This window comes from Meriones unguiculatus, chromosome 10 (genome assembly GCF_030254825.1).
Source record: "Meriones unguiculatus strain TT.TT164.6M chromosome 10, Bangor_MerUng_6.1, whole genome shotgun sequence".
NCBI lineage: Eukaryota > Metazoa > Chordata > Mammalia > Rodentia > Muridae > Meriones > Meriones unguiculatus.
In genome coordinates, this window is record NC_083358.1 from 121,056,844 (window position 1) to 121,072,270 (window position 15,427).

Sequence of the window (15,427 nt, forward strand, 5' to 3'; positions counted from 1 at the left end):
ATTCTGAACCTTTGCTTTTCAGAAGCTTTTCAGTTTCATTGAGGTCCCATTTATTGATCGTTTATCTTAGAGCCTATGCTGTTGGTATTCTGTTCAGGATGTTGTCTCCTGTGCCAATGAGTTCCAGGCTCTTCCACAGTTTTTCTTCGAACAGGTTTAGTGTGTCTGGTTTATATTGAGGTATTTGATCCACTTGGACTTTACTTTTGTAGAGGATGACAAATATGGGTCTGTTTGTATTTTTCTATATGTAGACATCTAGTTAGACCAGCACCATTTGTTGAAGATGCTATCTTTTTTCCATTGCATGGTTTTGGCTTCTTTGTCAAAAACCAGGTGTCCATAGTGTGTGGGTTTATTTCTAGGTCTTCAATTCAATTCCATTGATCCACCAGTCGGTTTCTCTGCCAGTACCATGCAGTTTTTATTATTGTTTCTCTATAGTACAGCTTGAGATCAGGGATGGAGATACTTCCAGAAGATCTTTTATTGTACAGAATTGTTTTAGCTATTCTGGGTTTTTTGTTTTTCCATATGAAATTGAGAATTGTTCTTTTCAAGGTCTGTAAAAAAAAATGTGTTGGTATTTTGGTGGGAATTGCATTGAATCTGTAGATTGCTTTTGGTAGGATAGCCATTTCACTATGTTAATCCTACCAATTTATGAGCATGAGAGATCTTTCTGTCTCCTGATATCTTCTTCAATTTCTTTCTTTAGAGACTTGAAGGTTTTTTTCAAACTTGAAGTTTTTTTCTTTCACTTGCTTGGTTAGAGTCATACCAAGGTACTTTATGTTATTTGTGGCTATTGTGAAGGGTGCTGTTTCCCTAATTTCTTTCTCAGCCCGTTTTTCTTTTGTATACAGGAGGGCTTCAGATTTTTTTCTTTTTTTTGAGTTAATTTTGTATCCAGTCACTTTGCTGAAGGTGTTTATCAGCTGAAGGAGTTATCTGGTAGAATTTAGGGATCACTTATATATACTGTCATATCATCTATGAATAGTGATACTTTGACTTCTTCCTTTGTGATTTGCATCCCCTTGTTTTCCTTTAGCTTTCTTATTGCTCTAGCTAAGACTTCAAATACTATGTTAAAGAGATATGAAGAGAGTAAGCAGCCTTGCTTTGTCCCTGATTTCAGTGAGATTGATTTAAGTTCCCCTCCATTTAGTTTTATGTTGGCTATAGGCTTTTTTTTTTTTTAAGGCAGAGAATAATTTTAAATGATGGAACTCTTCTTGTTCTTCTTTGCTTTGATGCATAGTTAAAATTGGCCCTTTTAAGCCATGGTTTGGGAAAACTACCAGTGCCATTGTATTATTTTATCTTTGTCTGTCTTCTTCTCAGCCATACTAAGTGACATTAACTGTCAACTTGATACAGTCCAGAGTTATTTGATAGTAGCATCTCCTTCCCCTAGTAGCCATTACTAACTAATCAATGGCTTCTCAGCTAGTGGGTGAGTGCTTGGGTGCTGTTATTCAATACTTATTGGAGCATTTGCTGTCTTGATCTTGTATAGGCAGAGTAGATATAAGTTCATGGGTGCATTAGTCTTGTTTTCCCAAGCACTGTTTGCTCAGGTCTTCCCCAACCTCTGGCTCTTACAATCTCTTAACCCTCTTCCATGATTTTCCTTGAGTCCTTCTAGGAGTGTATGTAAAATACTTGTTTCATTTTTAAAACTAATTTGTTTTGAAAGTTCAGTCTCATGACCAATAGCTCACATTCATGTCATTTATTTCCAACTGCAGCTTTTGTTTCTGGTTTCAGAAAGAACATATTCCATTAAAAACTTTCCCTTAAGTGGTTTAATGAAATCAGATAGGCACAGTGAAAATAAAGCCAAGTGAAAAGCCTGTGTCAATTCCTTTTCTTTTGAACTGAATCCAGTTGCTTGGAAATATGTCATTTTGAAGGAGACAGTAATTTAATTTTTGTGTTTATTATAATTTGATTTCTTAAGGCTCTAGTTTCTTTTCTTTTCTTTTTTGGTTCTCGTTGGCTACTTGTAGCTGCAGTTCCATTTGTACTTTAGCAAATACAAAACTCTGTATGCCAAGCCTGTACATGTGGCTTTTCTGCTCGCAGAGTGCTAACCTGTACAGAGCCTCTGTGCAGGATAGCCTGTGAAGGAAAGGGCTGTATGCCTCCTCTACATTTGGGATAGCTAGATAATAACATATGTTTTAATTAAGTAATCCTACCAAGGCTTAGGAATATGTACAAACTGAAGGACACGGTTTACACAGCACAGAATGTGTATGTGTAAATGTGGTGAGTGTAATCTGAAGTGGTTTCACTAATTTGCACTTGACACTATACGAATTTTAAATAATATTTTATCCTTTGTAAAATTCCTGTTTTAGTTGCATATTGTATTTTTTTGTAGCATACAAGTTCAATGACTAAAGGAACATGCAGTTGAGAGCCTAAGTGCCTCAGACCTCTTTCCCTGAATAAACCAGCTCAGAGTACTTCACTAAATGATTTTATGTGCGTGAAAGCCATGTCCATGTATTAGGCATTATCCTCACAGATTCAGTCATTGAATGGAATGCTGCTGACTTTTTTATAATCCTATTTAATTTGTTTCTGTCTTTTATTCTTGGGCAAACAGAAAGTTTCATCCCATAGATGGTTCATAACTATCATTCCCTGCTTGAGTTTGTATTCTAACGCATTTAATTGACTTTGTGGAATTAATGAAATCACCTACCCTTTCTATACATTAGTTTATATACATACTCATGTGTCTATGTGTGTGTGCACATAGGTGTTGAGACCAGAAATACACACTAGTGCTTCCTGAATTGTTCTCAGACTCATTTTATGTGGTAAAATATCTCAGTGAAACTGGAGCTCATTAATTTGGCTGGACGGACTGACTAGGCCATGAGGCTGCTGGTATTTGCACATTTGCACTGAGAACACGTGCACACACACACACACACACGCACACACACACTGAGAGAGATAAAGAGAAAGAGAAAGTGGGAGAGAGAGGATGGGAGAGGTAATTTATTTATGTGCTGGGAATTTTAACTCAAGTCTTCATGCTTGCACAGAAGGCACTTCACCAACTGGGCCATCTCTCCAGGTCTAAATTATATATACTTTAAAATTTAAATTAGATTGATTGGACTTAGCATGATTATTAAATATGCCATAGATTTAAATTGTATCTAGGGGGCTGGAGAGATGGCTCAGAGGTTAAGAACACTCATTGTTCTTCCAAAGGTCCCCGCGTTCAATTCTCAGCAACCACATGGTGGCTCATAACCATCTATAGTAAGATCTGGTGTACAGGCAGAATGTTGTGTAAATAATAAATAAATCTTTAAAAAAATAAATTGTATGTAAATATTTTTATAATCACTTATACTTCTAAAACATACTCTTATTCATATTCTTCTGAAATTGTATATTTTTGTTCATTAATTTTTTGTTTAAATGATTCCAAAATTTTAGAGATGCTATTATATTGCCTTTTGAAAAAGCATGAATTTGCATGAATACTGGGTTTATGACTAAATCTTAAGAACTGGGCTTCAGACACTGCTATCCTGTTAAGTCCAGGTTTGGAAAAATTAATGGAGTGTGCATGTGTGTGAGCCTGTGTACCTGCATGTGCGTTTCAGCGTGTAACCACGCATAGGTGGTTCTACTCTACTCACACCTTCAAGGTGGCCATATTAAGTCACTTCCTGCTCTATACACTCTCACATTTGCTCCTTCTAAGGGTTCTTTCTCTTAAAGAAAATAAACAAAATCCCCAAACTGCACCATCATGTAACATACTTTTGGCTACTTTATTGGGTTCTTTTTCCTACCTCCCTACACCACCCCTGTCCCTCTCAATCACCCCAACCCTAGGTAGGAGAGAAAAAAACGTTAGAAAAGAAAGGTTGCATTGATATCCTTAAACTACTTCCTGCTGATGAGGGGCATCAGGTTCCTTGGAGTGAGTTTGATCTTCCTTATTAGTATGTTTACAACTAGCCACCACCAATCCAACAAACTACAAACAGCAAACAGCAGCAGCAGCAGAGGTAAGAGCAGACAGCATCCACAGGGACAGCAGCAGCAGCAGTGGGAGGCTCAGCAGCAGGAGGACCATCCTCTGCAGGCCCTCTCCGGGATCATGCATTTATATACCCGCTGAAGAGTCACCAGGATTCCACAGATGTTGTATTAGGTACTTAATATTTACTATTGATATATCTTTTAGTAAAGCAGCGGTTGATCCTAAACAGCTGGTATAACCAAATCACCACACAGAGACTAGGATTTATTTAGTTAACTTAGAACACAATGCTGGGCAATAATCCTAAACCTCCAAGCCTGCATAGTTCCTACCATTCAGATTCACCCATTATACTTGCTTTTAGTGATATCTTAGGTCTGGTTCATTTCTCCACATCATTCCAAGACCTCTCCTCCAGCTTCTCTTCTCCTCCCTCTCCTACTCCTTCCTCTCCTCCTGCTTCCTTCCTCTCCTCCTATTCTGAACCAGGATGTCCCACCTATCTCCATTGCTCAATGTTGTGGCTGGTTGTTTTAATTGACAATTTAGAGACCAAATGGTAGCATGTTTACACAAACTTGAGACAGGTGATGCTTAGAATAAGTATCACAGTGCAATGTCTGGATTGAAACCAGATTGGGGGGAAAGAAATTATCATTTAAATGAACAAGGGTAAGGTGTATACATTGCAAAAGAACATTATACCAACACACACATAACTATTTTCTGCTGGCAAAATCATGCCTCTGCCAGAGCATGAGACAAACCATAGTCAGCCTCTGTGGATAATTTGAAGCAGACCCATATCCCATGCCTGGGAGTAAAACAAAAATCCTATTCCCATAACATTTCTGTTTGTTCAAGGAAACCAAAATGCTTACTACACCATCATGCTCTCAGATGTTTTACTGAGAAGTCATCAAATGCTTAGCACCCATATCACCATTGCTTTATTTTAGTATAAGAAAAAAAAAAAACATTGAATATGAGTTCTGCTTTCTAACTGCTTTAGAAGTCTTTAATTTAAGTAATAAACTAGGGGCTAAGAAAATCCTGACCCACAGAGCACTGTCTTCTAGATGTTCCTTTACCAAGGAGCTTAATCTCTCTTTCCTTCTCGCTGGCACTGATCCAACAATTTGGTTAATTTTGTCTGGAATGACATTTCTAAAAGGCAAATATAATCTTGTGATTTAATAATTTTAAACAATTCACCTACTTCTTATATGAGGTGCATATTATGTACTTGTGTGTCACCTTATCCTCAAAGGATGCATCCTCAAATCCAAGGGGAATGCCTAAAACCATCAGACCATCTTATTCTACTTCTCCATGCATACATACACACCTATGATAAAGCTGAACATATAAACACAGAAGAAGAGATTAATAACTAATAACAGAATAGAACTCTAACAATATGCTGTAACGAGATAGCCAGTAGCATCTTTCCTGATCATTGTGATTATTATTCCATGAAATAAAGTTTACTTGATCACAGCTCTAAGGTATCCTGACGGTTGAGCTGATGTGCAGGATAGCTACTAAGGGACTGACCATGACCAAGTAGCATATTCAGCATGTATTCTCTGCACAGAATGATGGAACAGGCAAACAGAGGCAGAGGAGGATGATCCAAGACTCCATCCTACTTCTAAGGAATTCGTACAACTTTAAAATTATACAAGCTGCTTATTCCTGCAATTTATAATTTAGATTACAGTAGACTGTAGATAGGTGAAACTCTGAGAAGCACAACTTGAAAACAATGAGTGTATTGGGCAGTTTTCTGATCTCTAAGTTAGAAGTGCTGATATATAAACATAAAGGGGGATGTGATTTACTGTAGCTCATGATTTCACAGATTTCAATCCACATTTTTTTTTTTTGCCTTCTTTGCTTCTGAGCCTGGCGTCAAAAGAAAGTATTCACCTTAAGATGGACAAAAGCAGACTGAGGTTGAGGATATGGTGTAACCTGCATATGGATGGCCCACCCCCTGACATACCTTTCTTTCCTGCAGCATGTAGAACTTTCCATAATGGGGCTACAAGCTGTGACCAAGCATTCAACACGGGAGCATGTTGGGGCACATTTGACATGGGAAGGATAGCATAGGAGAACTCTTTCCTGTGTAATGTTGCTGTGCTTTCTTTTCTGCTTCATGTCTCATATTTAACACTTCACACATCTCTCACACAGTGAGTGCCCTCCACAGTGAACCAGAATGTGCATCCTCACTGGCTGCCGCAGATCTGACCGTAAGGCCTGCACTATTTAAAAGCCTGGTCTGATCCAGTTCTACTTAAACCTGCAGTGTGAGCATCCTGCTAGATAGAGCGTGCTCTGAAGGCGTGGACTGTGTTATCTGGCATCTTTGAATCCCTAGGAACTGCTTGCCATGTGTGTGGTACACTAACAAGAATAAAGGAGGAGTGAGTACATGCAGTAAAAAGGGCTTCCTATGAAGCAAATCACTCTTCCGCAGTGACCGGTGTGCCTAAGCGAAGGAACAGAGATGAGGGCATTTGGTAGAATCAGGAATCAGAGCAAGAAATGTGCATCTTAGAAAATGTCTCCAGGGCCTAGAGCAGCCGCATGTATGTGTTAGAATAGTGCTTTACTCCCAGCTCACTAACAAGGGAAGTACAGATTTATGTATCCTGAAAGAAGGAAGATGACAAAGTTTATAAAAGCTAGCCAAATTACAATTAATAATACCCTTGTCCACTTTCCTTTTAACATTTGCAAGTTGGGACATGCTCCAAAACTTATCAGTACCTTGGGAGACCAAGTGTGTTCTGTGGTCTGCAGGAAACACTGCATGACATTTCAAAGTTTTGAGAAGGGAAATTGTTAAAGTCATTTATATAAATGGCAACATGTAAACAACTTTCGAAGTTTTGATACTAAATTTGTCAAAATAGCAGTGTGAAAATAACAAAACATGAAGAGTTTGAATTGTGAGAGTTCAGAAAGCCATTCATCCTTGGGTTTCCTCATTTCCAATGTAGATATATGGCTGATTACTCTTGATTTACCACATTGTTGCTGTAGTTTAATTGCTGGAAATCATTAATAAAAATTTTACACTTTTGAGAAATGACTTATTAAGTAAATGAGTCACAGTTTACTCAAAAATAATTTAAATGGTTATATTTTAAAACTCGGTATCTTAATTCAACATAAAAATTAAAAAGAATATATATATATTACATATAGATTTACAGACATAAATAGATATACAGGCACAAGAGAAAGATAACGTGGAAGTACAAAGGGAGGGATCAAAGAAAAAAGTCAATCTACAGAAAGATTAGGAGCTAAAAACACAAGATTATATCAATAAACAAATTAACAGGAAACATTTCCTTTTACTTATTTTGAAACACTGTGAGAAAATTCTGTAAAGGACCTGTTTTCTATAAAGTAAAACAATACTTGAAACCATGACATATTGTGTCATATGAACTTGTATGTACTGAATGAATCTGGTAAGGAACTTCTGTGCTCATGTTCAGTACAGAGATTTTTCAGAATATTTTTTTACAAGTCTTCCCTAACTTATATAGTTTGCCATCATCATTGCAAAGGTAACAATAGAAAGTCATTTACCATATCTAAAAACAGTATTTTTCAGATTTATATATATATAAATTTATAATGTATAAATTTATAAAAATATAATAAATAATATATAATATAAAAATTTATATAAAATGTATATAAATTTATATAAATGTATATAAACATATATATTTATATATAAATCTGGAAAATATATATATACTCCATATATATATATAGAGAGAGAGAGAAAGAGAGGGTGCAGGAGCTCAACAGTTAAGAACATCTGATGTTCTTTCTGGTGAGGCATAATTGGTTGCCAGCACCATGTAGGGTGGCTCTCAATCCCCTGAACTCCAGCTGCAAGTGATTTGAAAACCTCTTCCACGGTTTCCATGGGCACCAGGCACACACATGTGCCCATATGAAGAGCAGGCTTTCACATACACATAAAATAGTATTTAATAATATAGGGAGAATCTCATTTTTGTAAGGTTGTAATGGAATTCTAACTTTAAAATATACATATGAGCTTCTTGTTATGGGAGAAAATAGACTTACACAAAATGAGATAACTCATTATTGCAAAAATCTATTAAATATGACTTTACCTGAAAAACTCCATTGTCGTTCCTTTGCCCTGCTATTATAGAAGAAAAGATGGCTTCAATTTGCTGGTCAGTGCAGATGAAAAGAAAAAGAATCATTTTAATGGTGTCTAGGAAGGCTTGAGAATTGTCTGGATTCTGTGTGCTTGTTACATTGAAAAGGAAGAATCTAGATATAAGAAAGAAGAAAACATGAAATTATACAAACACAGAGGGCACAAATATATACACATCAGTGAATATATTGGAAAATCTAGTAAGTTTGCTGTTTGGAATGGAGACTTTTCTTCCTTTAAAATAGCTTGGTCATTATTTCTTTATTAGTTGTAGATTGTGTGTGTGTGTGTGTGTGTGTGTGTGTGTGTGTGTGAAAACCTTCTGCAATCTTTACTTTCATCATGCATAAAACCTAAAAGAATGGAAGTGTCGCTGACCATGGACTACAAAGGGAAAAATCCATGTAGTGTGATGTGAATTAGGAGCTCAAGTAGAGTGCTTACTGGGAATGCTGTGACACTCTGTATTACTGAACATTCAGGATTGAGAGATCAGCTTTGTAAGGTTTTATTTTTATGGAAAAGACACACCCTTCAAAAAACATTTCTCTCTATTTTTAATCCCATGTGGCCAGCCTTGGTATGGCAGTTAGTGAACAGGAATCATCATTTGTATCCTCTTACTACCAAGCTTTTCTTAATTCATTGGCCAACTAGCAGGTATTAAATATTTGTTAGTTGTACTTTAGCATTAGATGATTCCCAGATTCTTTCTTTAGACAAATCTCTACTATAAACAGAATCATTATCTTCTCTAATGAATAGTCTTAATTAGAGGATAAGAGATCTAATTTTATTTTAATTTTTATGGTCTGTATCTGCCATGATGTTATTAAATTGTAGATCTTTCCCATATTACTTATAGTTTTATACTTTTTTAAAATCTAAAATGACTCAATGCAATATTCAAGAGCTAGGCAAACATAATTAGGAGTTCACGTTGTGTGATTATAAAGATGTAAGCTGAAATCCATGTTCTACCACACATGCTAGTTGTGTGACTCAGGCAAAGCACCAGCTAGCCTTCATCTTCCATGTGTACATAACATAATAGTACTTCCTCCTAGAGAGTTGTGGAAACAAAATAATGAGGCCCATGATAATACAAGACCAATAAAATATGGGCTTGGTTATTATTTACTATAATGATAGAGAAACATTTAGATGTTAGTTAAATATAACGTACAAATTATTTGCTTTATCAGACTTCCTCTTTACTTTAGATTCAACATGGAAAATGAGATGGCTCATGAATGTACCTTCTATTTTTCTGTATTCCTACCCTTGGATAATAGTCGCCAGGTCTGTAATATATACTGAGGACATTTTTTTAAATGAGATTTATCAAAATATAATTAGCATATCATGAAAATGGCTACGGCAGATGTAGAATCCTTTGAATTTTAGTCAACAGCATGTTGTAAACTCTTCACAATCCGGTCTTAAGACATTTCCACTACTCTCCTAAGCTTCTCAGGCCTGTTTGCAGTTACATAATCATTTATATGTGCAAAATATTTTGCAATTTATTTTAAATTTGCACCTCGCTCCATTCCTTGATTAGACAAGCAGGAGATATTTCCAGAATAGAGGAAAGGTCATTAATTTTGGAGAGAGTCGGAGGTCCTTGGTTAGTTGTTATTGAGTGTGAAAATACCAGAAGCTAAACTGGATCAATGTAGAACTAAACAGATTTTTAGCTGTTGTCCAAAGAAGTCAAGGCAAGCACATGCAGAGAGAGTGGAGACAGGGCATGGAAGATACTACAGGTGAGACTCCGTTCATTTCAAAGTTATATAATGGAACCTAGAACATTTTTATTTGATCTTCAGTAAAATATCTACTTATATGTAAGAGAGGCCATCATGTAGTAAAACAAAAACAAAAACCACAGTCAACAGCTTAAAAAATAAAACAGATATTAAGAGACACTAATCAGAATAAACAAACAAATTTCCTAAATGGGAGAAATGGAGTAGCTCATACTATTTTGTCTGTCAGAGAGTTAATAAGTGCTAGAATCTAACTTTAATCATAACATACACAGAACCTAAATTTTACATGAATCCAAGGTTCTTTTTTTTTCCTAAGAAGACGACTAATTTGAACAACAAAGACCAATTTAAGTATAGATTTTATAAGTCAATTAATTACATAAGTGAAACCCACAGGTGGCAAAGGAAGAGAGTTTTGTGAAAGCTCTTTTCTCTAAGCCTGACATCCAGCAGGAAATAAAAAACAGGCAAGGGGAAAGCAGAGAGATATGATTGTACCTTCAACAGGAAGCATGCTATTAAGCCCTGTGAAGCTAGAAGAGTGTATTTGAGTGCACTAAAGTGTGAATTTCTATGTATTATTCACATGGTTTTCTTCTCTGTTAGAACTAAGAGCATGTCTATACCTCTGTAAATACACACACACACACACACACACACACACACACACACACACACAACCTCTATGACTTGGAAAAGGTAAATTAAAAAAATTACCCTGAGACTTCCTTTGGAGATTTAATTTCACCACAGGAAGAGAGACTTACTATCCTAGAGCACCTGTTGTTAACTTCATTGACTCCTGTCTTCTGCCCATTCCCTTTGTGTTTCCTCCTTTCCTTTAACTTCTTGACTCCTGTCTTCTGCCCATTCCCATGTGTTTTCCTCCTTTCCTTTCTTTTCTATCCTTCATCTGTTATCCACATGTTCCATTCCTCCATTGCCTAAAATAGTAGTGTGGCTGAGCAATGGGTTAAGCATTTATTGAGTAAGGTAGAGGAAAAACAAAAATACTACAGTTAAGTCCCAGGCTAACTTGGGTTGGGAAAAGAATATTTCTCTCTGTCTGTCTGTCTGTCTGTCTGTCTGTCTGTCTGTCTCTCTCTCTCTCTGTGTGTGTGTTTCTCTCTCTGTCTCTGTCTCTCTCTCTCTCTTGCTCACTCTTGCTCATACTTGCTCTTCTCTCTCCCTTCCTTCCTTCTTCCCTCCCTCCCTCTCCCACCCGTTCTCTCTTCTTTATCTTTCAAACCCTGAACAAAGTAAAAAATATCCTTTACTTTTGTTTGTATGTTTGTTTGGTTGGTTGGTATTTGTGTGTTTGTATTTTGGTTTTCTGAGACATGGTTTCTGAATCTAACCCTGGCTGTCCTGGAACTCTTTCTGTAGATCAGGCTAACTTCAAACGCAAAAATCTACCTGCCTCTGCCTCCAGGTTGCTGGTATTAAGGGAGTGCACAAACACCACCTGGGAAATGTCCATTTCTTAAAGCACATCTTCCCAATAGCTAAATGTAATGCTAGAGTTTGTGTGGTTTTTGTCCTAGCCCCAGTGGTAGGAGATGATGGCCGCTTGCAGTAGGATATATGTATGAGCATAGGAACAAGCTGGATTCTGGGTTTATTTAAAAGGAAAGGGCAGCTTTTCTGATGAACGCCAGGGAAGATGAGCAGTTAGTGGTCATGTCATGAATCAAAGTGATGCTGAGCTGTTTGCTTGAGAATGGAGAACTGCCTAGGGTTGACATATTGAGTTAGGTCTGCCTAAAGATGTTTTGTTTCAACTGGAGATAGGGGAAGATGTGCATTGAAGAACTCTACACATGGATGACACATTTAAACCATGAGATTAAATACTTGGGAATGTCAAATGGATCCTAAAAGCCAAAGTTCCAAAGACTGGTAGCTGAGTCTTACTAACATTAGAAGATGAAGAGACAAGACTGATCAGCAATAAAAAATCAAAGTACATAAAATATAGAAGAGGGTATATATTCGTGTTCTCATTGTATTTAGCTTTATGTAACATCTAAGTACATACTTTAAATCACTTTTTATTCAATATAAATATAATGTGAAGCCAATTTCAATTTCTACCATCCATAATTTGATTTTATATTCTATAATTTGTTCTGAGGGAATATTTTCTTCTTCTGATTTCAGCTTATTGACAGTTGACTCAAGCATTTGAATTCAGCCTAAATCTCAGAACACTATAGAATAGTTATTATTTTTCTACATAACTTAATTATAAATTTCTATTTAAGAAGCTGTAACTGTTAAAACATATGATGTGTCTTTAGTAGATAGATGAAATCTATATATACTCAATAGTATTTTGTATATGATGATTTTTCTTCATGACATACTGTGTCATCTTGGACATGAATATTGGCCTTCACTGCAGAAAATGAATCTCTCAGCCTCACCAAGATGCCCATCATTCAAATAGAACATAATAGAAACCAATGACTGTCACATAACAGCTTCAGGGGAGGCTTGACTGAGCCACGAGAGGCAGAAACTTGGGTTATGTCCAAGGCTGTGGCCGAACCGTCTCAGGGAAAGAGGATGAGATCCTTTAAAGGGACAATATAAAGCGGCAGTGGGAAATGATAAAACAAACAGTAATAATGGGAAGGGAACCAGAGGAACATAGGTAGAATGTTAAGAACAACTGTAAAAGTAGCCTGATTAAAAAGTACAAGGACATTCGGAGTAGCTTAAGTGGGTTTTTGACAGACTCCTTGTGAAGTGTGACCCAGCAGTTACAGTAAACTGTCAGAAGCAAGTCAAGGACAGCAAGTATCTCTAATGATGCAGCTGATCACTTATATCAACTCCTCCTGAGGATTTATTGCAACTGCAGAGCCCACTGAAGCAAAATCTCTTGGCACTGCAAATAAATTCTAAATCCCTAAGAAAATAAGGACCAAAACCCTGTCTTCATTCAGCAGTGCAAGTTATGCCTGCTAACATTTGAGCGCCACTCATCGAAGGCATAAGGCCCAAAAGGCATGTAGAAAACTTTCTAGGAAATACGTATGTTAGATTCATATAGACAGTTCTAAAGGAATTTTCAGGACACAAAATGAGAAAAAGATAAAAGGAACGTGGGTGATATTTACAAAAAACATCAGAGTGAACTGTCAGAAAAGCAAAGAGGGAACAGATGCAGCCATCACAATGAAGGGATGGAGAAAGAGTAAGAAGTGTCAGGGATTATGTACTGAGAAAGAAGTCATGTGAGCAGAGAAGTGGAAGAACACCTGGCCTTGGGCACTTTAGCTTTCTAAGGACTAAGCCATGGGGGAGCCTGTCAGTCCCCATAAGTCCAGGAAGCAGCTGGCAGTACCAGGAAATTAGGCCAGCAAAGCAGGCCACAGTGAACCCATCACAAAGTGTCTTGTGTGTGTGGTGTGCGGTGAGTCCTGACCTCTCTAACCACAGCTGCAGGATGTCAAGAACTGTCCCCACTATAATGCCACATTGCTTCCTTCAGGCAACTGTTTTCATTGCAAAGGTAATATGAAGTTGCTTTATTTCTTAAAGACCGGTGGGTTGAATCTTGTGGCATCCCTGCTCAGAAAGGCAGAATGAATCCTGGACTGTCCGCACTGCACTGAACCTCTCAGCTTGCCAAGGCTATGACCAGTGTTGCTTTCTGTGCTCTCATGGGGTTTGTTCAAACACACAAGGACATTGCCTACAAATACTTTGTAAAAGTGTACATACATTGTGAGGAATATATATTATATATTTGTAAAATATTCCCATCTTTTTAAAGATTTAAATAATTTCCACTGAAGAACCATGAAAGGAGAGAGGAAAAGACTTTTTATATAGTTTTTTTTTTTCAGTGCTTTCTAAGTCTTCAAAATTGAAAATGGAATCATGGGAATTTAAACAATTTAGCTAGTAACCATAAGGAAAATATTTCATAAATAATCAAAACAGGCTTCAATGCATTTTGAAAGAAGTTTGTCTATTGGCTATATTAAAGAATATAAGAAAGTTTGTACCAACCCTGTGAATGTAGCAATTATGCCTTCCTTTCCCTCTCTCTCTCCCCAACCCTCTTCCTTCCCCTCCCCCTGTCCCTGTCCCTGTCCCTCCCTCTGTGCCTCTCCCTTTTCCTCTTCCCCTCCCTCTCCTTGTCTTTGTCCCTCTCCTTCTCCCACCTTCTCCCTCCCCTTCTCCTTCCCTCTCTTCCTCTTGTTTGCCTTCTATTCCTCTCCATCCTGGCAGGCAAAGCAAGTTTTATCCTTTACTCCACATTATCCTTGCTTTCACAGGGTCCCCCAAAAGTTCTTTCATGCTGATGATGAAACTCAAAAATTACTAATTAACAATTTTCAGTTTTCATTTTCTTAAGCTAGATTTAAGAACAAGTATGGAGATAAAATAATATAATGGAGCTTTAGATTCTTCTCTTTAAAATGGGATGGCCTTTCTGGCCACTTGGAGGAATTGATTTTATTTTCCCTTCATTTTTGAGTTCAGAGAGTTTGTTTCCCTCTTGTGCTTGTCACTGTCATGGAGAAAAGTGTGTTGAACACTTGCTTCCTACCATTGTTGTAGTCTCTTCATGTGAGAGTCTCTGAATTTAACCATTTCACAGATTTGCTTACACAATTCATCCTCTTTTCCCGTGAGAATGAAGAAACTGCTGAAGGATTTCACAGCCTAGTGAGCTACAAGCCAGGGGTTACACTGCAATTGAGTTGATTATAAGGGTTGAGGGCCCATGTTCTACTATTTGGCCTAGTGTTCTTTAGTGATTCATGTTAACAGTCATTTTAATACCAATTCTTAGCATATGTTGTCATATGCAAGCTTTCATTTGGTTGATCTTGGGGTGGATTTACACTCTCTGGCCTTAATCTCTTAATCTCTTACTCTCTGGGATTTTACAAATCTGAAGGCATTGTAAGACTCTCTTCTGTTTTCATTTGTTAAGTGAGACTACTGAAATTTGAGTTTGTTTTTCCTCTGGTCTTAGGGTTTTCAGAGCTGTGAGTGCGTTCTGCTCTTTGTGTAACTCCTCCATCCTTGTCTTTGCAGCACTGGCTACCAGTTTATTTACTATTCACCTGAAAACACTGCGAAGGCAAAGGAAGTTCTCAGCAGCATCAATCAACTGCAGCCTCTCATAGCAGCCCATGCAGACCTGCTGCTAGCCTCTGCCAGCCAGCATTCTCCAGACAGCTTGAAGAGTTCTTTAAAGCTGCTTTCAGAAAAAGTAAGATTCAAATCTTCACTCCAGTGGGGAAAGTAAAATCCCCCAATCCCCAAAGGTGTTGCCTTCTGCATACATCACCTTTCATGGCATCTGAAAATGTAAAAGAGACTAGGTTAAAAGTAAGCTTCAAAGCATCACCACAGGCTCAACATGAA

General features: G+C 37.3%; 1 protein-coding gene across 11 annotated transcripts in view; it reads left to right on the forward strand.

Annotated features, from left to right (window-relative positions):
• Inpp4b (inositol polyphosphate-4-phosphatase type II B) overlaps nt 1-15,427 on the forward strand; it is a 796,958-nt gene that overhangs the window by 634,919 nt on the left and 146,612 nt on the right. For all 11 annotated transcript variants that reach the window (XM_060393235.1, XM_060393232.1, XM_060393233.1 and 8 more), the window contains one exon: nt 15,095-15,272. In XM_060393235.1, coding sequence (XP_060249218.1) covers nt 15,095-15,272 — 178 coding nt within the window. The remainder of the gene's footprint in view (nt 1-15,094; nt 15,273-15,427) is intronic.